Below are 15,308 nucleotides of genomic sequence, written 5' to 3' on the forward strand. Positions count from 1 at the left end.
TCACTCGCCCAGCCCCCCCAGGTGCCGCACGGCGGCCCCGGGCCCTCCCAGCGCCAGCTCCTGGCCCAGCCCCCGGCTGTTTTAGGGGCGGTTTGGGGACTTGCCTGTGGTCGGCCCCCGGCAGCCCCGTTCCTACCACAGGGCAGGATGGGGCTGGAAGAGCCCCGAGCTCCCCAGAGACATGTCCCCGGGACTGCCAACCTGGCCGAGGCTGCACGCAAGCAGGATCAAGCAGTGCCTCTGGCCCTGGGCACAGAGTGGGCAGGGGGCCGAGGACCAACGGCCCCTCGCTCCAGTGCTGGCAGTGGGGAGGAGGATGGAGGGGCACAGCCCCTGCTGCCCCCCCAGACCCCCACCCGCAGAGGGCAGCTGCAGGAGGACCCCAGCCCACAGCCATGGGAAGGGCCAGCCTCACCTCGCCGCCCCCCAGGCCCACAGCCAGCCACCAGCCCTGCAGCTCCACACGCAGAGTGATCCGTACCGTTTTATTCTGGAGTCTTACACAAGTAGGGAGGGAAGACCTTCACCGGGAAAGGCGGGGGGAGGGGTTGTCAGATCCAGACTAATATTAAATTATCAGGGATTAAATTAGCAAGAAAAACATAACTGTTTTGTCTCAGGAGAAAGTGCCCAAGTGCTGCATGTGGCCAGGGCTGGAAGCAACACTCAGCTGGAGCGGGACAGAGCTCTCTCATTGGGACGCCGGCCAAGGCCCTGGCACTGCTGCGCGTGGCACACATGCCCTCGGCACACGTGCCCTCGGCACACGCACGCAGGCATGCACATGCACCTTCCTGGGACGCGGCCAGCGTTTGGTCCTTGGTTTGAGTCCCCACTTTGGAGCCATCTGGCCTCCAAGCGTCAGGGCGGTGAGAGGACCCGTGCCTGGCCAGCACCTGCCCACCCACCCCTGGCTAGCAGCAGTGCGCAGGGCCCCCCACCAAAGACCGGGTAAGCACAGCCCAGGCTGGGGGATGCGGAGGGGAGGACAGGCATGCTGTAGGCCCAAAGACAGCCGGCACAGCCCACCCTGCGCATGAGGGAGTGTAGTGTGAGGCTGGGGGGGTGGCCCCTGGGTCAGCTTGGCGGGGGAGTGCAAGAGCAGCTGCCTGGGAAACACCAGGGATCAGCCAGGAGGGAGCTGCAGCAACCCCAAAGCTGGGAGAGAAGGCAGGACCCAGCCCCCAGGCTGCCAGCTGCAGCGGGTGGGAACCCGCAGCCCCTCCATAGCTTCGTCTTCATCTGGAAATGAAGGCGGCAGGGCAGGGCTATTCCTGGTGGGCAGGGAGGAGGCCCGGGGCAGGGGGCTGCACTCCTGTTCTGCCCCTGGGGGCTGGCAGAGGGAGAACTGTGGGGCGTCCTGTCCCACCCCAGGGTGTGCAGTGGGGTCTGGGGCATGCGGGCCCAGCGCAGGAGGTGTCTGCTGGCCCGCAGGGGTGCCGGGAGGCAGGGGGGGCTCCCAGCCATCGTGCAGTGCCAGGGGTCTGTGCGGAGAGAGTGCAAACGAGCCAGGCAGGGCTGGACTCTGCCCTGAAGGGGAGACGTGGGATGGGGAGCGCCCCAGCCTCCCCAGGCTCCTCTCCCCAGGCAGGACCAGGGCCCTGCTTGCAGCCTCCCACTCCCTGCCAAACCAGACCCCCTCCCGTGCTCAGCAGGCAGCCCCTGGCTGCAGCAGGGCCCAGGCTGCATCCCCCGCTCACCCCCGAGCACGTGGCCCAGCCCCACGCCAGCGGCCAGAGGTCACAATTCAGGTCCATGGTGCCCGTGGCCAGAGCACACAGGGGGGCGGTGGGGGCGGCTCACTGCTCCTCCAGCCAGGAGGGCTTCTCAGCACCAGGGGTCTTCAGCTTGATGTTGAACTGCTTGAGGGTCTGCTCCAACTGCTGCTGGTTCCCAGCAAAGTAGGCAGAGATGGCATTGTGGAAGAGCAGTAGCTGCTTGTGCATCACCTTGATCTGGGAAGAGCAGGAGGGGTCAGCCCGCCGTGAGCCCGCACCAGGAGAAGGGGCAGGCAGCAGGGACATGGCCCCCACCTAGTGCAGGAGCGGGAGGTCAGTGCTGCTGCTGACAGCCCCCAAAAGCTGAAAGCTGGGAGAAGGCCGTGCGGCAGAAGCCACAATGAGAGGTGGGCAGAGACGGGTGCTCCCTTGCCCTTCCCCGCTGGTGCTGCCCACCCAAAGACAGGTCTTGGGCAGGCGGCTGCAAGGCAGCACAGCCAAGGGACACAACCGGTGCATGGCAGACCCCCACTCTGCGCCCCGCGGCCCCTTCCCAGCCCCACCTTGTTCTCCTCCAAGAACTTGAGCTTGATGGCCACATCAGCACGCAGCTTTTCGTACTTGTCCTTGTGACTCTGGAACTGGCTCTGGGCCGCGTCCAGCCGGCACAGGGTGCTGGCGTCCCGAGGGCCCATGCTCAGCTCCTCTAGGTCCGTGCGGTACGCATCGTACTCCAGCCTGCGTAGGGACAGCCGGTGTCAGAGCTCCGCTGCAGCCCTGCAATCCCCCGCCCCGGGAATGCCATGCACCTGTCACGAACCCAGCCCCAGCCCACACCGCCATTCTACCTGGCTGTCTCATACTGCTTGACTGTCATGAGTGTGTCCTCCATGGTCTTGTTCACCAGTGTATTGATGCTGGAGACAAAGAAGTTGACAGCACCCAGTAGTGTTTCTCCATTCTTGCAGAGCAGTTTCTGCGTTTCCGCATTGTAACCAAACTCCTCCTGGGAGAGGAGGATGAGTCAGGGTCCATACCAGCAAGGCCCCCTCTCTCCTCCCACACACCCAGAATCAGCCTGGCCCCAGGTGTTGCTAGGAGGTGCTGTGACAGGGCCTTTCACGCTCTCCCTGGCCCCACAGCCTTCGCCGAGGACAGTTATCCCCAACCTGCTCCTCCTCACGCACCTGAGGTGCTGTGGAGCAGAGCGCCGCCCCCAGCTGTGCTGCAGAGCCCAAGGTTGATTTGGGTGTCTAGCTCTCCTTCCCAGGCACGAGGGGCTGCAGCACAGGCAGAGGTGAGGCATGCGCCATCTCCCCAGCGGGCATACCTGCAGCTCAGGAGACTTCTGGCTGAGGTCCGCAAAGGCATCCCCCAGGGCGTGCTGTGTCTGCACCAGGCTGTAAAAGTGGTTGGTGAGAGCCCGTGCGAGCTGCAGCACACACTCGTACTTGCGCTTTGTCTCCCGGAGCAGCTCAATCTGCGTCTCCAGCTCCAGGTCCACGGTGCGGGAGCCCCGGCCAAACCGCTCTGAGATCAGCTGCTTGGTGCACTACAGGGCAAGGGAAAGAGGCATCAGGAGCTCCCGGGTGCCCGGTTGACAGGGACAAAGCATGCCTTGCTGCTATGGGCAGCAGAAAGCTGCAGAGCTGTCTCTGCAAATTCTGCAGGGAGACCCCTGGGGGCATCCTCCACCTCCTGCTACTCCTTCACCCCTAGTGCAGGGACTGGCCCAGCTCTGAGCTTCCTGCATTGCCCCTGGCAGCCAGCTGGGCTATCCTGACGGTCCGGAGAAGCAGCTCACCTTGTATGTGTTGATACCCCATTTCTTGACGATATCAAACTTCTCCACGGCGATGCCACGGACGACTTCCTCTCCTCCAGTGGCTGGGCTGGGGTGGGGCTGGTGCAGCCCAGAGCCTGGAACAGAGCGAGCCCTGTGTGGCATCGGTTCAGCAAGGCAGCAGCGTGTGCAAGGGCACAAGCCAGGCTGCTCACCCAAAAGCAATGGTGTCCTCCCAGGGCACCGTGGTTCTGCCTGGAGCACTAAGGGCAGTGCAAGAAGCACAGGGTTTCACAGGGCTGCAGTGGGGCTTGACAGAGCCCACGTACAACAGACTCACGGTCCAAGCAGCACCCACTCCTGTCCAGGAAGCTGCTGCTGCGCCTGCTGCAGCACCGTGCCAGGCACCTTGCCCTGCTCAGGCCCTGGGCTGGAGCAGCTCTCCCTTGCTGGCGTTAACAGGCTCCAGCCAGCCTTGCACTGCTGCACACCAGTTAACCGTCTTGCTGCCATCATGACCTGATGCCTCGTGCGTGCTTTCAGGGAACCGGCTGCTACAAGCCCTTCCAGAGTGTTCCAGGCAGGGTCCCAGTAGTGCTGGCAGCCAACCCGGCAAGGAAGGCAGCAACCTCAGCCTGCCTGCAGGAACCAGCCCTGGGGCTGACTTGCCACCAGCCCAGCCACGTCTGCTCTCACAGACGGGCCCCGGTGCCTCCCAACTCGTTCCTTGCAGCCCTGAGCAGCATCCTGCCCAACTCCCCTCCTCACTGAGCAGCCCAGGGCAGAGATGGCGACTGGCAGCACCTTGGGGAGGCACACACATGGGCTCCTCGCTGCAGGAACCACCTCCCACAATCAGGCACCACCTGGGTCTCACCTTTGAGCCACCGAGGGCCCTGGCAGCGCCACCCTCTACCCCAGAGCACTGGGACAAACACCCTGCTACAGCTGCCATGGGAGGTGAGCATTGGGAAGCTCTTCCTCCTGCAGCAGCGGGCTCGCCTGCCTGCACGCTGGCAGCAACATGGGGCTGCAGCCGTCTCTGTGAAGGTGCCCCGAGGGACCTAGCACTAACCAGGTGCCCTAAACCCAGGGTGAGGAGCCCAAGCTCAGGCTGGGGGGCTGTGGAGCACCAGCCAGGGGCCAGATGGCCACAGTACCTGCTGAAGCACCACCCTGGTTGGCCATCCTGCTGGCGGCAGATGCACTGGGGGAGACGGATGGTCCTCGGGGTGGGTGAGGTTGGACAAGACAGCCTGGAAATGGAGGGGCTGGCAGGTGTCGAGCAGAGAGGGGTGAGAGGAGATGGGGTGGTGTGACGGGCATGGGGGCAGGAATGGGCAGGACAAAGGATGAGTGTGCGGGTAGGATGGCAGCAGGGGAGAGCAATGGGAGCAGATGAGTGTGAAGTGAAATCAGAAGGCACAGCTGGCTGCCAGACGGCCACCTCCCATACCAATCGTTCCCTCCCCACTCCTTCCATCCCATCCGCTGACACCATTGTGTCCTGTGAGCTGAGAGCTGGACAGGCCTGGCATGACAGAGACATGGGGACAGAAACCACTACACATGCCCCTGTGGCAACGTATTTGGAAGAAAAGGGACATGTGGCCTATCAAAACGCACTCTTGCCTTAGCAGCTTGATACGATTAAAAGCTTTGCCTGCTCAGCAAGGCCGCAAGGTTGTGAGAAAGACACTGAGAACAAAGAAAACGGGATCTTTGGCAGTTAAGCAGGCAGAAAAACAGGAGCTGAGCTGGGAGCTGATAACTGCAGGAATGTCAACAATTTTAAAGATGGGACTAACTGCTCGTGTGCTTTTAACCAATTAGTTAATTTTAACCAATTAGTATAGCAGTGTCTGAACAGGGTATGTAACCAACAGAATTAAGGTGTGATGTGTGTACGAATATGAAAATTGTGTATAAGCTTGCAGAAACTTAAGTAAAGCGTCTTCAACTAGGATCATATTGATATGTCATTGAGTCCATTATTTCACTCCTGCATGCCCCCTCCTGGCACCCACCCATGCTGCTCTGGCACAGCAGGCCGGGAGCAAATGCATACATTCCCTCTACCTGTGCAAATCCACTCGCTTAGGCCCAGCATGGCACAGAGTGCCCAGGGTTGAGCAACAGCCTGCTGTGGAACAGCCGCTTGGAGCAAGAGTCAGGGGACAAAAACTTGTGTGAAACAGGACCAGGAGGGATATGGCTGTGCCAGAGCTGCCCCAGCAGTGCTGGCTTGACCCAGCCCATCACCACTGATGATCATCACAGACCCACTGGACCTGGACAGTGATCCCAGGGGGGTGCAGGCACCAGCAGGGCCCCGGGGCTGTGGAATGCCTGTCCATGCCACCGCCTGGCAGGCAGGATGCTCACAGCCGTGCCTTGCTGTCAAGAGCATCTGCAACTCCAGGACCGGCCTGAGCAACAAGAAGAGAAAGTAAGCAGAGACAGGGGGCTCAGAGCCACCCTGTCTCATCCTGCCACGAGCAAGCTATTCCCGTCCTTGTCGCACAACTGCTGGCACCAGCACCCCCAGAGCTTCCTGTTCACTGGAGGAAGGACTCGAGACCCACCCCACCTCAGCATGGCACAAAACCCAGGTGCCACAAGCCACAGCCCTTGGCCCCGGGAGCATTATGCAAAGGACCCTCCCCAGTGGGAGACCCCATGCCTGCAAGACAGGGAAGTGCCTGTGGCTCAGCCCTCCTGTGGTACCTCCCTGTTAGTTCCTGTGCATGGAGAGCACGAGAGGAGCACAATTAGCAAAGTGGCAGCCCCTCGCTCCAAGGCTGCCAGGCTCTGCCAGGGGCACATGTGTGCCAGCCTGTCAGCAGAGCCCAAGCCCAGCAGGAAAGAAAGGGAATGAGCTGCCTTGTGCTGGCAGGAGCTGCCTTCCCAGGAAGGAAGGAGGCATTGTGCCAAGCGGCCAGGCTGAGGCAGAACTGCATATCAGGACCAGAGAAGGGACACACTCCAGGGCCCAGGCGACGGTCCAGCTTGGAGACAGAGCTACTGCCCATGCACCCACACAAGACCCACACAAGACCTGCCCGGCAGCACTGCAGACCATGGCCTGGCAGAGGGGGCAGGCTCCTGGGCCCTGCAGCTTGAGAAGCATAACTCCTTCCCTTCCCTGCAGGCTTCCACGGCCCAGTGAGGAAATGAGCCGTGCCGTCCTTCCCGTGATGAAGCCTCTCCCTCCCACCTCTGCCACTGCACAAGGAGCAGCAGTGCCCTTGCCAGGCAGCCCCAGCTTTCCTCCACTGCCCCAGCCTCGTCCACGCAAGCCAGCACTGTGGTCCAGCCTACCTTTGATGGTGCTGGTGGGGATGATGCCTTCTGCTGTGCCCCCGTAGCCACCAGATACGATGCTGGTTTCGTTGAGGTTGGGCCCCGACACCATCACTTGCTGCAGGTCCTGGAACAGAGGGAGCAGCGCAGGCAGCTGAGGCGCAGAGCCAGAGCGTGTGGCAGAGAGAATAGCACAGCCCTGATGCATACAGCCTGGGGCACAGCAGCGTGGCACAGCCCTGCCTGCCCCATGCAGCCCAGAAAGCAACATCCGCGGGTCCAACACATCCCCACCTGGCCCCAGCCACAAACCTGCTCCAAGCTGTCATCCTCCGGCAGGCTGCCCGTGTCCCCATTGCTGCTGATGGGAATCTCCATGGTGGCAGCCTTGCTCATGATCCCATCCGACATCCTCAGGGCCTGCAAGGACACAAACACTGCACTGGAGCCTGGGGACCACGGAAACATAGAGACCGCCCCCCCGAGGCCAGGGTCCCTGGGCTTTCCAAGCGAGGACTCCACAGGACCAAGGCCTGGGCTGAGCTCCCGACGGCCAGCTAGCAGGCAGAGGACAGCAGGCAGCTGGTGCTGCACTGGCAGCTTTGTGCACTGAGCAGCCTCTGCCATCTGCCTAGGGGCCTCCTGCAGTCGCTGCCCACTGCAACACTGCACAGCGATCCCTTGGGATGTGCCACCCTGGCTCCCAGAAAGCTCCCAGCAGAGCTGCACGTCCCAGAGGAGCCAGCCCCAGCCCCACTCCCCACAAGCCTGGAGTATAGCAGCTGCCAGCCATCCTGCGCTGTTCTTCCCATCCCTTTGACCCACTGCTTGCATGCCTTTGAACAAGATGGCACTCCCCCACCCCTCACGAATCGCTGGGTACAGCAGCAGTCTGTCTGTCCGGACTGGGTGGCAGACCCTGCCCCAGGAAAACCGAGGCTTTGCAGCACAGCAGCTCCTGGCCCTAAGCCCAGGAGAACAGAGCCAAGAGCCACGTCCGCAGCCAGGCCAAACACCAGAGGGGGGAGTGGCAAGGGCCCCACTGCACCCAGACCGGTCAGAGCACATTCCAGGGCAGGATGCCAGGCACCTGAGCACCGGCCGGATCCAACAGCCCCACGCTCCGTTACCTGCCTACCTAGATGGGGACACTGCCCCAACGGCTGGACCCCCGGGAGAGGGCCCTGGCTGAAGGGGAACCGCGATGGCCCAGCTGGGGAGATGACAGTGCGGGAAGAGCTACAGCTGGCAGGGCCGGGACTCTGGGTCCCAGCGCCCTGAGGTGCCCGGCGCCCCTGGCTGTGAGGCCACACAGCTGCCGGTGGGCAGAGCCGGCTGCCCCGGGGCAACGGCCGGCACCGGCGGCCGCTTTTGGCAGGAGGTCTGTAGAGCCGGTTCCGCACAAAGCCGGCGAGACGCAGCACCCAGCGCGGCGGGACAGGCCCGGGCAGGCGGCCAGAGGCAGAGGCTGCGACGGCGGCCCCGCTTCCCAGCCTCTCTCAGCCAAACCTCCCCGGTCCCCGGCGCCGAGGGATCGCCTTGAGCTGGCTCCCTCTCGAACTGGGGCGGCTGCAGCCGGGGAGGGGCCGCAGGGCCCGGCGGGGGGCTCCGCGGGCGAGGGGGCCGGGACCCCCCCAGACCCCGTCCTGGGCGGGACGCGAGGTCAGACACGTCCCCAGCCCTCCCGCTGCTCTGCCCTCGGCACGGCCGCCCCGGGAACCGGCCGTCCCGGACGGGTCCCCGCCGCGGCCCCGGGCTGCGAGCCCCGCCGCGGAGCGCCCGGCCCCGGCCGTCGCTGTCCCGTAGGCTGGGCTCACCCTGCCCGGGCTCCCGGCGGCCCCTCCGGGCCCCCGGTTCCACCGCCAGCCCCGGCCCGTCCCCCGCCCACCTGCGCCGCCCCGGCCGCGGCCGGGCCCCCCCGCCCGGAGCTCGACAGCCCCGCTCCGTCTCGGTCCCGGGCACGCCGGAAGCCGCGTCACGCCACGAGCGAGGGCCGCCGGGAGACGGGCCGGAAGTGGCGTCACCGGCGGCGCCGGGCGGAAGCGGACCCTCCCGGCGGAAGCGCCGCTGCAGGGGCCGGGCTGCCCGCGGTGGTGGGGCCCCTCCGAGAGCGGCGGGGCCTGGCAGGCCTCTGCGGCATGGAGCCGGCGGCCGAGCACCAGCAGCAGCTCCGCAGCGTGAGTGCGGGGGCCTGGGGCTGGCGGGAGCCTCGGCCCTTGGGTCGGGGGGGCTAGTGGCGCCTGGGGCTGGTGGGGGCCAGGGGTCGGTGGGGCCCGGGGCCGGTGGGGCCGGTGGGGATGCAGGGGCTCCGCTGGGGTCCGGAGTCGGGCCGGCTGAGCTGGTGGAGCCCCGGGTTGGTGGGGGTCCCAGAGGTGCTCCTGCCTTGGCTGGGACAGGCACCGGCGTGAGCGAGCATGTGCCGGTGTCACCTCTCTTCCAGCTGCGGGACTTCCTGCTGGTCTACAACCGGATGACCGAGCTCTGCTTCCGGCACTGCGTCTCCAACCTCAACTACCGCCTGCTCACTGGGCGTGAGGTGAGGCCCCGGGGTGGCCAGAGCCCCTGGGTCTGGCAGGGCTGGCCCCTGCGAGCTCCCTTGCTGCACTGATCCTCCCCGTCTTGCAGGAGATGTGCCTCGACAGCTGCGCAGGAAAACTGGTCCACTCCAACCACCGCCTGATGCGTGCCTACGTGGCACTGATGCCCTCCATCATGCAGCGCCGTGTCGCTGACTATGAGGCCAGTGCAGCCCCAGCATCCCAGAGCTCAGCCCAGGAGAAACATGCGCCAGTAACTGCCCTGCCTGGGGCTGGGGGCCCCAACCCCTCTCCTGGCCCACCAGCAGCTCCAGACCCTGGTGAGCCCTTGCAGGGGGCTCCAGGCACTGGCACATAGCATGGCTCTTGATCTGGATTGTGCCTTCTGGCAGCAGCGGTGGGCTGGGTGGCTGCAGGATGGATCCAGGCCCTGCATCACCAGTGGGAGAAGTAACGTCTCAGCACTGCAGCGCAGTCTGGACCTCTGCATGCTGCCAGTGGTCTGGAACAGCAGATCTGCCCTGCACTAAGACCCAGCCTTGTAGATCTGTGTCCTCTGTGCGTCGGCATCAAGAACCTCGTGGCAGTGGCCAAGTCTGTTCTGTGCCTGGTGGGGCCAACAGTGTGCATGGGGGGCACCAAGAAAGAAATCACAGTGCCTGGCTCTCCGGTTGGGTGGGATCCCACCTAAACTCTGCCCCAATGGCTCCCCTGCTGGGCTTTCCTGCTCTAGACTGGGGTGCCTGTATTTCTAGGAAACGGTTTCCTAGGGCTAATAAAATGGTTTTTTGTTAATGTCTTGCTACTAACGCATCATGAGGGTGAGTAGAGCCCTGGCTCCTCTGGTCTTACTGGGTGGTGCACCCTGCAGGGGCATGGGCCATTCTCCCTGGTGCCAAGGGTCAGTGTTGCTCGTTCTGGGAGCCTTTTTGTCCCCACTTTGGCTGTTGGCATCAGAACTGGCTGCAGGTCGTGGCTCTGCAGGTGCGAGTCCTTCCTCGAGGAGGTAGCAGAAGCATCCTCGTGGAGTGCAGCCAACTCTGGCCCTGGGCAGAGCAAGGAGGTGCTGGATGTGGCCGAACCCGGTGGGGATTCAGAGAGGGGTCAGTTTCTCCTGGTGATGTGATGGGTGCACGGCTGCAGTGGTTCTGGGCTTGCCAGGCCCAGCCGCTGAGGCTTGTAGGCTACTCAGGCTGGAAGGCAGCCAGGACTGCCAGCCCCACAAGGGACAGCCACCCGTGCTGGGTGGTTGGGAAAGGGCTTGGGGGGACTGTTCACCTGGACATACTTGAATTTAAAGGTCCTTGAAGCTGTACAGCCTGCCAGCTTCCTGCAGCTCCTGTCCCTGACTGTGGGGAGCAGATCCACAGCACAGCTTGCTTGCAGCTGATCTCAGCGATTGCCACAATGGGCAGTGCAGGGCTGCAGTTCTGCCAGCAGAAGGGTCACCCCGGACCCCAGAGAAGGGGGTTTCCATCCTGCACCCCTCCTCTGAGCGCCTGCGGCAGGGCTGTAGCCTGCCTTGGAAGCACACTGTTGTTTAGGGTGCCAAAGACCTTTAAGGTCATTGAGCCCAATTGTTAACCCAGGACCGCCAAGCCCACCACTAAACCACGTCCCTGAGCACCACATCGACATGGTTTTTAAACACCCGTGGGGATGGCGACTCCACCACCTGCCTGGGCAGCCTGTGCCAGTGCTTGACCACCTCTTCAGCAAAGACGTCTTTTGCAACATCCAATCTAAACCTCCCGTGGCACAGCTTGGGGCTGTTTCCTCTTGCCTTACAGACCCGTTGGCATCCAGGGAGGGACACAGCCCTCCTGGGCTCAGCCAAGCCTTGTCCCTGGTGTAAGGGTCCAGAACGCTTGGGTGTTCCCTCCCTGCCAAGGTCCCTGCCTGCCCTCATCCTGTCTGGGAGGCAGGGAGTGCAGAGCCCCAGCCACCCCTTCTCGCAGCCTCTCCAGTCCAGGTGCACGCTCTCCACCTCCAGAGACTTTTTCCAGGCCCCTGGTGTTCCCAGCCCCTTCCCCAAGCCCCTGCCTCGGTGGCACCTGGGTTAGCAGCAGTGCTGTGCACAGTGCCAGCACTGCAGGGGCTGCACCCGCAGCAGCAAACTGGCACAGGCAGCCCTTTCCCGAGCCCCGCAACACCGTGGTCTCTGCGCCCACTGCCAGCAGAGCTGACAGGTGCTGCTCACGGGGACGTCTGCCCTCAGGGATGTCTGCCCGTGGGGGATGTCTGTCTCCGCTGCCCTCTTCAGCATCGGCGCTGGGAGGTGGCCCCTGTCGCCCTGCTGGTGGTGCTCGGATACGCCACTGTCCCTTCTGCGCGGCAGCACCGTCTGCTCCCCGGGGCCGCGGGGTCTGCATCAGCCCTGGCCAGGCAGAGGCCGGGGTTGTGATACATTAATCACGATTTCACTGGTGTATCAGCAAACATTGAGCCTGGCAGCACGCAGCTATTTCTAGAGTTGTTGTGTGGCTCCAGGCTTCCCAGATCATAGTTCTTCTCTTTTCACAGTTCAAAGATAATTTTCTAGAGACAGGTGTAAATGCACTCTGACCCATGAAGCTGTCTGGCTTTGGGCTGTGAGGACTGGGCAGGGACTGGCAAAAGCTACTTTGATGCTTTTCCCTAAGCATCTCTTGCTTGTAGCTCTCAGAACATTACTGTAAGCAAGCCCTTCGTCTGACCTGGCAGAGCCCGTCTTCAGAACAGCCTGGGTCTCTTCCTACATGAATTGCCTCTGCTCTGTCTTTCTCTCCCAACAGTTCGGTTACTCCCTGGCAGTGGGATGGTGGCTGCGTGGCAAAGGGAACTGTTGCTCACAGCAGAGTCTCTGGCAGCTGATCACCCCATCCCACAGAGCTGCATGGGTGTAACAGCCAGCTTCCAGAGGCCCGTGCCTCTTCTCCATGGGGCTGAGCACCCCACTGCTAAAAAGCAGCAGCTGGAAGGAGATCTTCATGGGTGAGCTGCAGTCTGAACGGTGCCCGAGATGGAAGGCAGATGCCCAAGCGAGGAGACAGCATGCCATGGAGTCCACCTCTGTGGCACGTGGCTCTCGCGCTGGGGCTGCTCGGTGCAGGACAACCCCTGATGGAGCAGGAGGACTTACAGCAGCACTCCCAGCCTGCTGGGAGGTCGTGTCCTGGTGGAGGGGCAGCTGAATCTGCCAGTTTCAGTGCAGCACTTGCAGCATGGGGAGGAGGCTGTGCTGGGGATCTCATCAGCATGTATGAACAGCCGATGAAAGAGGGGAGAGATGATAGGGCCACACTCTTCACGGTGGTTCCCAGTAACAGAACAGAATCACAGAACAGTCGGGGTTGGCAGAGACCTTTGGGGGTCACTGTCTCCAACCCCTGCTCAAGCAGGGCCACCCAGGGCTGGCTGCCCAGCACCGTACCCAGATGGCTTTTGACTGTCTCCAAGGATGCAGACTCCACCAGCTCTCTGGGCACCCTGTGCCAGGGTTTGACCACCCTCATATGAAAAAGTTTCCTGGTGTTCAAATTCCATGTGTGTTAATTTCTGTCCTTTGCCTTGTCTGGCATTTCTCCATGCTGAACTTCATGAGGTTCCTCTCTGCTCATTTCTCCAGCCTCCCGAGGCCCCTCTGGATGGCAGCACAGCCCTGTGGCCTATCAGCCATTCCTCCTTGCAGACTTGTAGAGGGTGGTCATTAATGACCATCATCCAGGTCATTAATAAACAACATCATCCAGCATTAAGCAGCACTGGCCCCAGTGCTGAGCCTGGGAGACTCTGCTGGTGTCTGGTCTCCAGATGGACTCTGCGCCACTGATCACAACCCTCTGCGTCCAGCCAGTTGCCAACCCACCTCGCCGGCCACTAACCCATGCTTCATTGGCTTGTCTATGAGGAGGAAAGGGTGTCCCAAGGGTGAGAATCCATGGGCATGAACTGAAATTCGACTTAAACATAAGAAAAACTTTTCCACTGTGAGGCTGGTCTAGCAGTGGCGCAGGTTGCCTGGTGCAGGAGTGAAATAACGGACTCAATGACATATCAATATGATCCTAGTTGAAGACGCTTTACTTAAGTTTCTGCAAGCTTATATACAATTTTCATATTCGTACACACATCACACCTTAATTCTGTTGGTTACATACCCTGTTCAGACACTGCTATACTAATTGGTTAAAATTAACTAATTGGTTAAAAGCACACGAGCAGTTAGTCCCATCTTTAAAATTGTTGACATTCCTGCAGTTATCAGCTCCCAGCTCAGCTCCTGGTTTTCTGCCTGCTTAACTGCCAAAGATCCCGTTTTCTTTGTTCTCAGTGTCTTTCTCACAACCTTGCGGTCTTGCTGAGCAGGCAAAGCTTTTAATCGTATCAAGCTGCTAAGGCAAGAGTGCGTTTTGATAGGCCACATGTCCCTTTTCTTCCAAATACGTTGGCACAGCCTGTGGGGTCTCCATCCTTGGTCAGCACCAACTGGATGTGGTCCTGTGCAACTGGCGCTGGCTGATGCTGCTTGAGCAGGGAGTTGGACCAGGTGACCTCCAGAGCCCCTCCCCCTAACCGCAGCCATTCTGTGGGTCTATGAAAAATGCTTCACCAGCTGGGTAAAAGCTGGGTTACTGACAGGTCTGAAAATGTAATTATGAGAGTGAAGCATCATGTAGAGATTTTAGCTCCTGGCAGAGACATGGCTGCTGTTGGGCAGATCGTGCTTTTCAGTGTGTTTGTCATCTGCCTGTGGAGATTAGTGGATGTTTGCCACCTTTTTCCTCTGCCCAGCGCCTGGTGCACAATCTGCTTCTGGAGTTGTTTTACCATCTTACAAGAGATGACCTGTGTTTGCAGAGCTATCTGCACAAGAGCGTACCCTCAGCTACAAAGAATGCAAGTCAAGGTTGTGATCGGGCAGGTGGTGTCCTGATGAACAGCTCTGCTGAAGAGGGTTGTGGGGGGTGACTGTGGGAACTGCCAGGAAGCCAAGTTCTGGGCTAAACAGCATCATAGCTACCAGCACTGAAGGGGTGAATGCTGCAGTGCTCCGCACCAGTGACACTGCGGCTGTCCAAGTTCACAGACCAGAGGAGTACCGAAATGATTTGGGGTCTGGTGAAACGCAGTGTTTGGGAACTGAGGGCAGACATGTCAAACAGAAATGTAGCAGATATTTTCAGCAGGAAAGAGGATGAACTGTGCAAACAACTTATGCAGGACAGTGGTGGATCGCTTGTCACCAGGAGACCTGGATGTTTCAGGGCTGTGTATGCAGGGAGGGATTGCTAGTGCTCCACCTCAATTCAAGGCAGGTCTAGGTAGAGCAGGTTGCCCAAGGCAGTGTCCAGACGGATGTTAAATATCTCAAAGGATGTAGATTCCCCTTACTCTGACCCTGCTATAATGTGTGATCACCTTTATGGTGAAAAGTTTTTTTCGGGGGTCCCCACTCTTCGTCACAGCCTGGCTGAACTTGGTGGTCAGCCTGGCACACTTGGCTTTCTGTTCCTGCTTGGGCACTGCTGTTGGGCAAGCAAGGAGAAAGCCACAGAAGCCAGAGCTGAATTGAAGGTCCCTGGGGACTGCCCAGGGCCCCAGCACTCCCTGTGCTGCGAGAGGTGCGACAGCTTCAAGTGTGTGGCCTCTCGAGCTGAGCAGGGAGATGCTCCACCTGGGAGCATCTGCTGTGCTCCTTGTCTCTTTGGGCAGAAGAGGCTGATGCCATGTGGTCAGGTCACCCTTGGGCTGAACCAGTATCGCCACCAGTCTCTGGGCAAGCAGCTCACTCTGCAGCTCCCCGGCTTTGCAAGCTGCTGCCCACAGGTCGTTCCTCAAAGTGTTTGTGTCAGGACTCCGGCCGCTCTCCAGCTGCGCAGACCCTGATGGACACTACAGCAGCTAGGCCTTGGAGCAGCTCCCTCTTGCAGAGTCACTCGGTCCCTGAAAGCAGGGGGGGCTGCGCAGGTCAGGAGTTCCTGAATA

At 61.2% G+C, this 15,308-nt stretch overlaps 2 protein-coding genes across 7 annotated transcripts; one reads left to right on the forward strand and one right to left on the reverse strand.

Annotated features, from left to right (window-relative positions):
* Positions 1–471: 471 nt before the first annotated feature.
* ARFIP2 (ADP ribosylation factor interacting protein 2) lies at positions 472–8,830 on the reverse strand. 6 transcript variants are annotated; one of them, XM_055702650.1, is made up of 9 exons: positions 8,693–8,830; positions 7,117–7,224; positions 6,823–6,931; positions 3,717–3,764; positions 3,523–3,638; positions 3,049–3,270; positions 2,567–2,724; positions 2,282–2,456; positions 472–1,955 (listed from the first exon to the last, which is right to left on the reverse strand). In XM_055702650.1, the coding sequence occupies exons 2-9, from the start codon at positions 7,213–7,215 to the stop codon at positions 1,800–1,802; spliced, it is 1,083 nt and encodes a 360-aa protein (XP_055558625.1). In that variant the 5' UTR covers positions 7,216–7,224; positions 8,693–8,830; the 3' UTR covers positions 472–1,799. The 6 variants fall into 6 exon arrangements, 5 of the variants coding, with proteins under 5 accessions (XP_055558625.1, XP_055558624.1, XP_055558626.1 ...); XM_055702649.1 differs by lacking the exon at positions 3,717–3,764 and adding an exon at positions 4,662–4,772; XM_055702651.1 differs by lacking the exon at positions 3,717–3,764 and having other exon boundaries at positions 8,693–8,829.
* Positions 8,831–8,846: 16 nt separating this feature from the next.
* TIMM10B (translocase of inner mitochondrial membrane 10B) lies at positions 8,847–10,136 on the forward strand. The gene is made up of 3 exons (XM_055702653.1): positions 8,847–8,981; positions 9,245–9,340; positions 9,430–10,136. Exons 1-3 carry the CDS (start codon positions 8,943–8,945, stop codon positions 9,697–9,699), a joined length of 405 nt encoding a protein of 134 aa, XP_055558628.1. The 5' UTR covers positions 8,847–8,942; the 3' UTR covers positions 9,700–10,136.
* Positions 10,137–15,308: the final 5,172 nt, after the last annotated feature.

This window comes from Falco cherrug, chromosome 2 (assembly GCF_023634085.1).
Source record: "Falco cherrug isolate bFalChe1 chromosome 2, bFalChe1.pri, whole genome shotgun sequence".
Taxonomy (NCBI): domain Eukaryota; kingdom Metazoa; phylum Chordata; class Aves; order Falconiformes; family Falconidae; genus Falco; species Falco cherrug.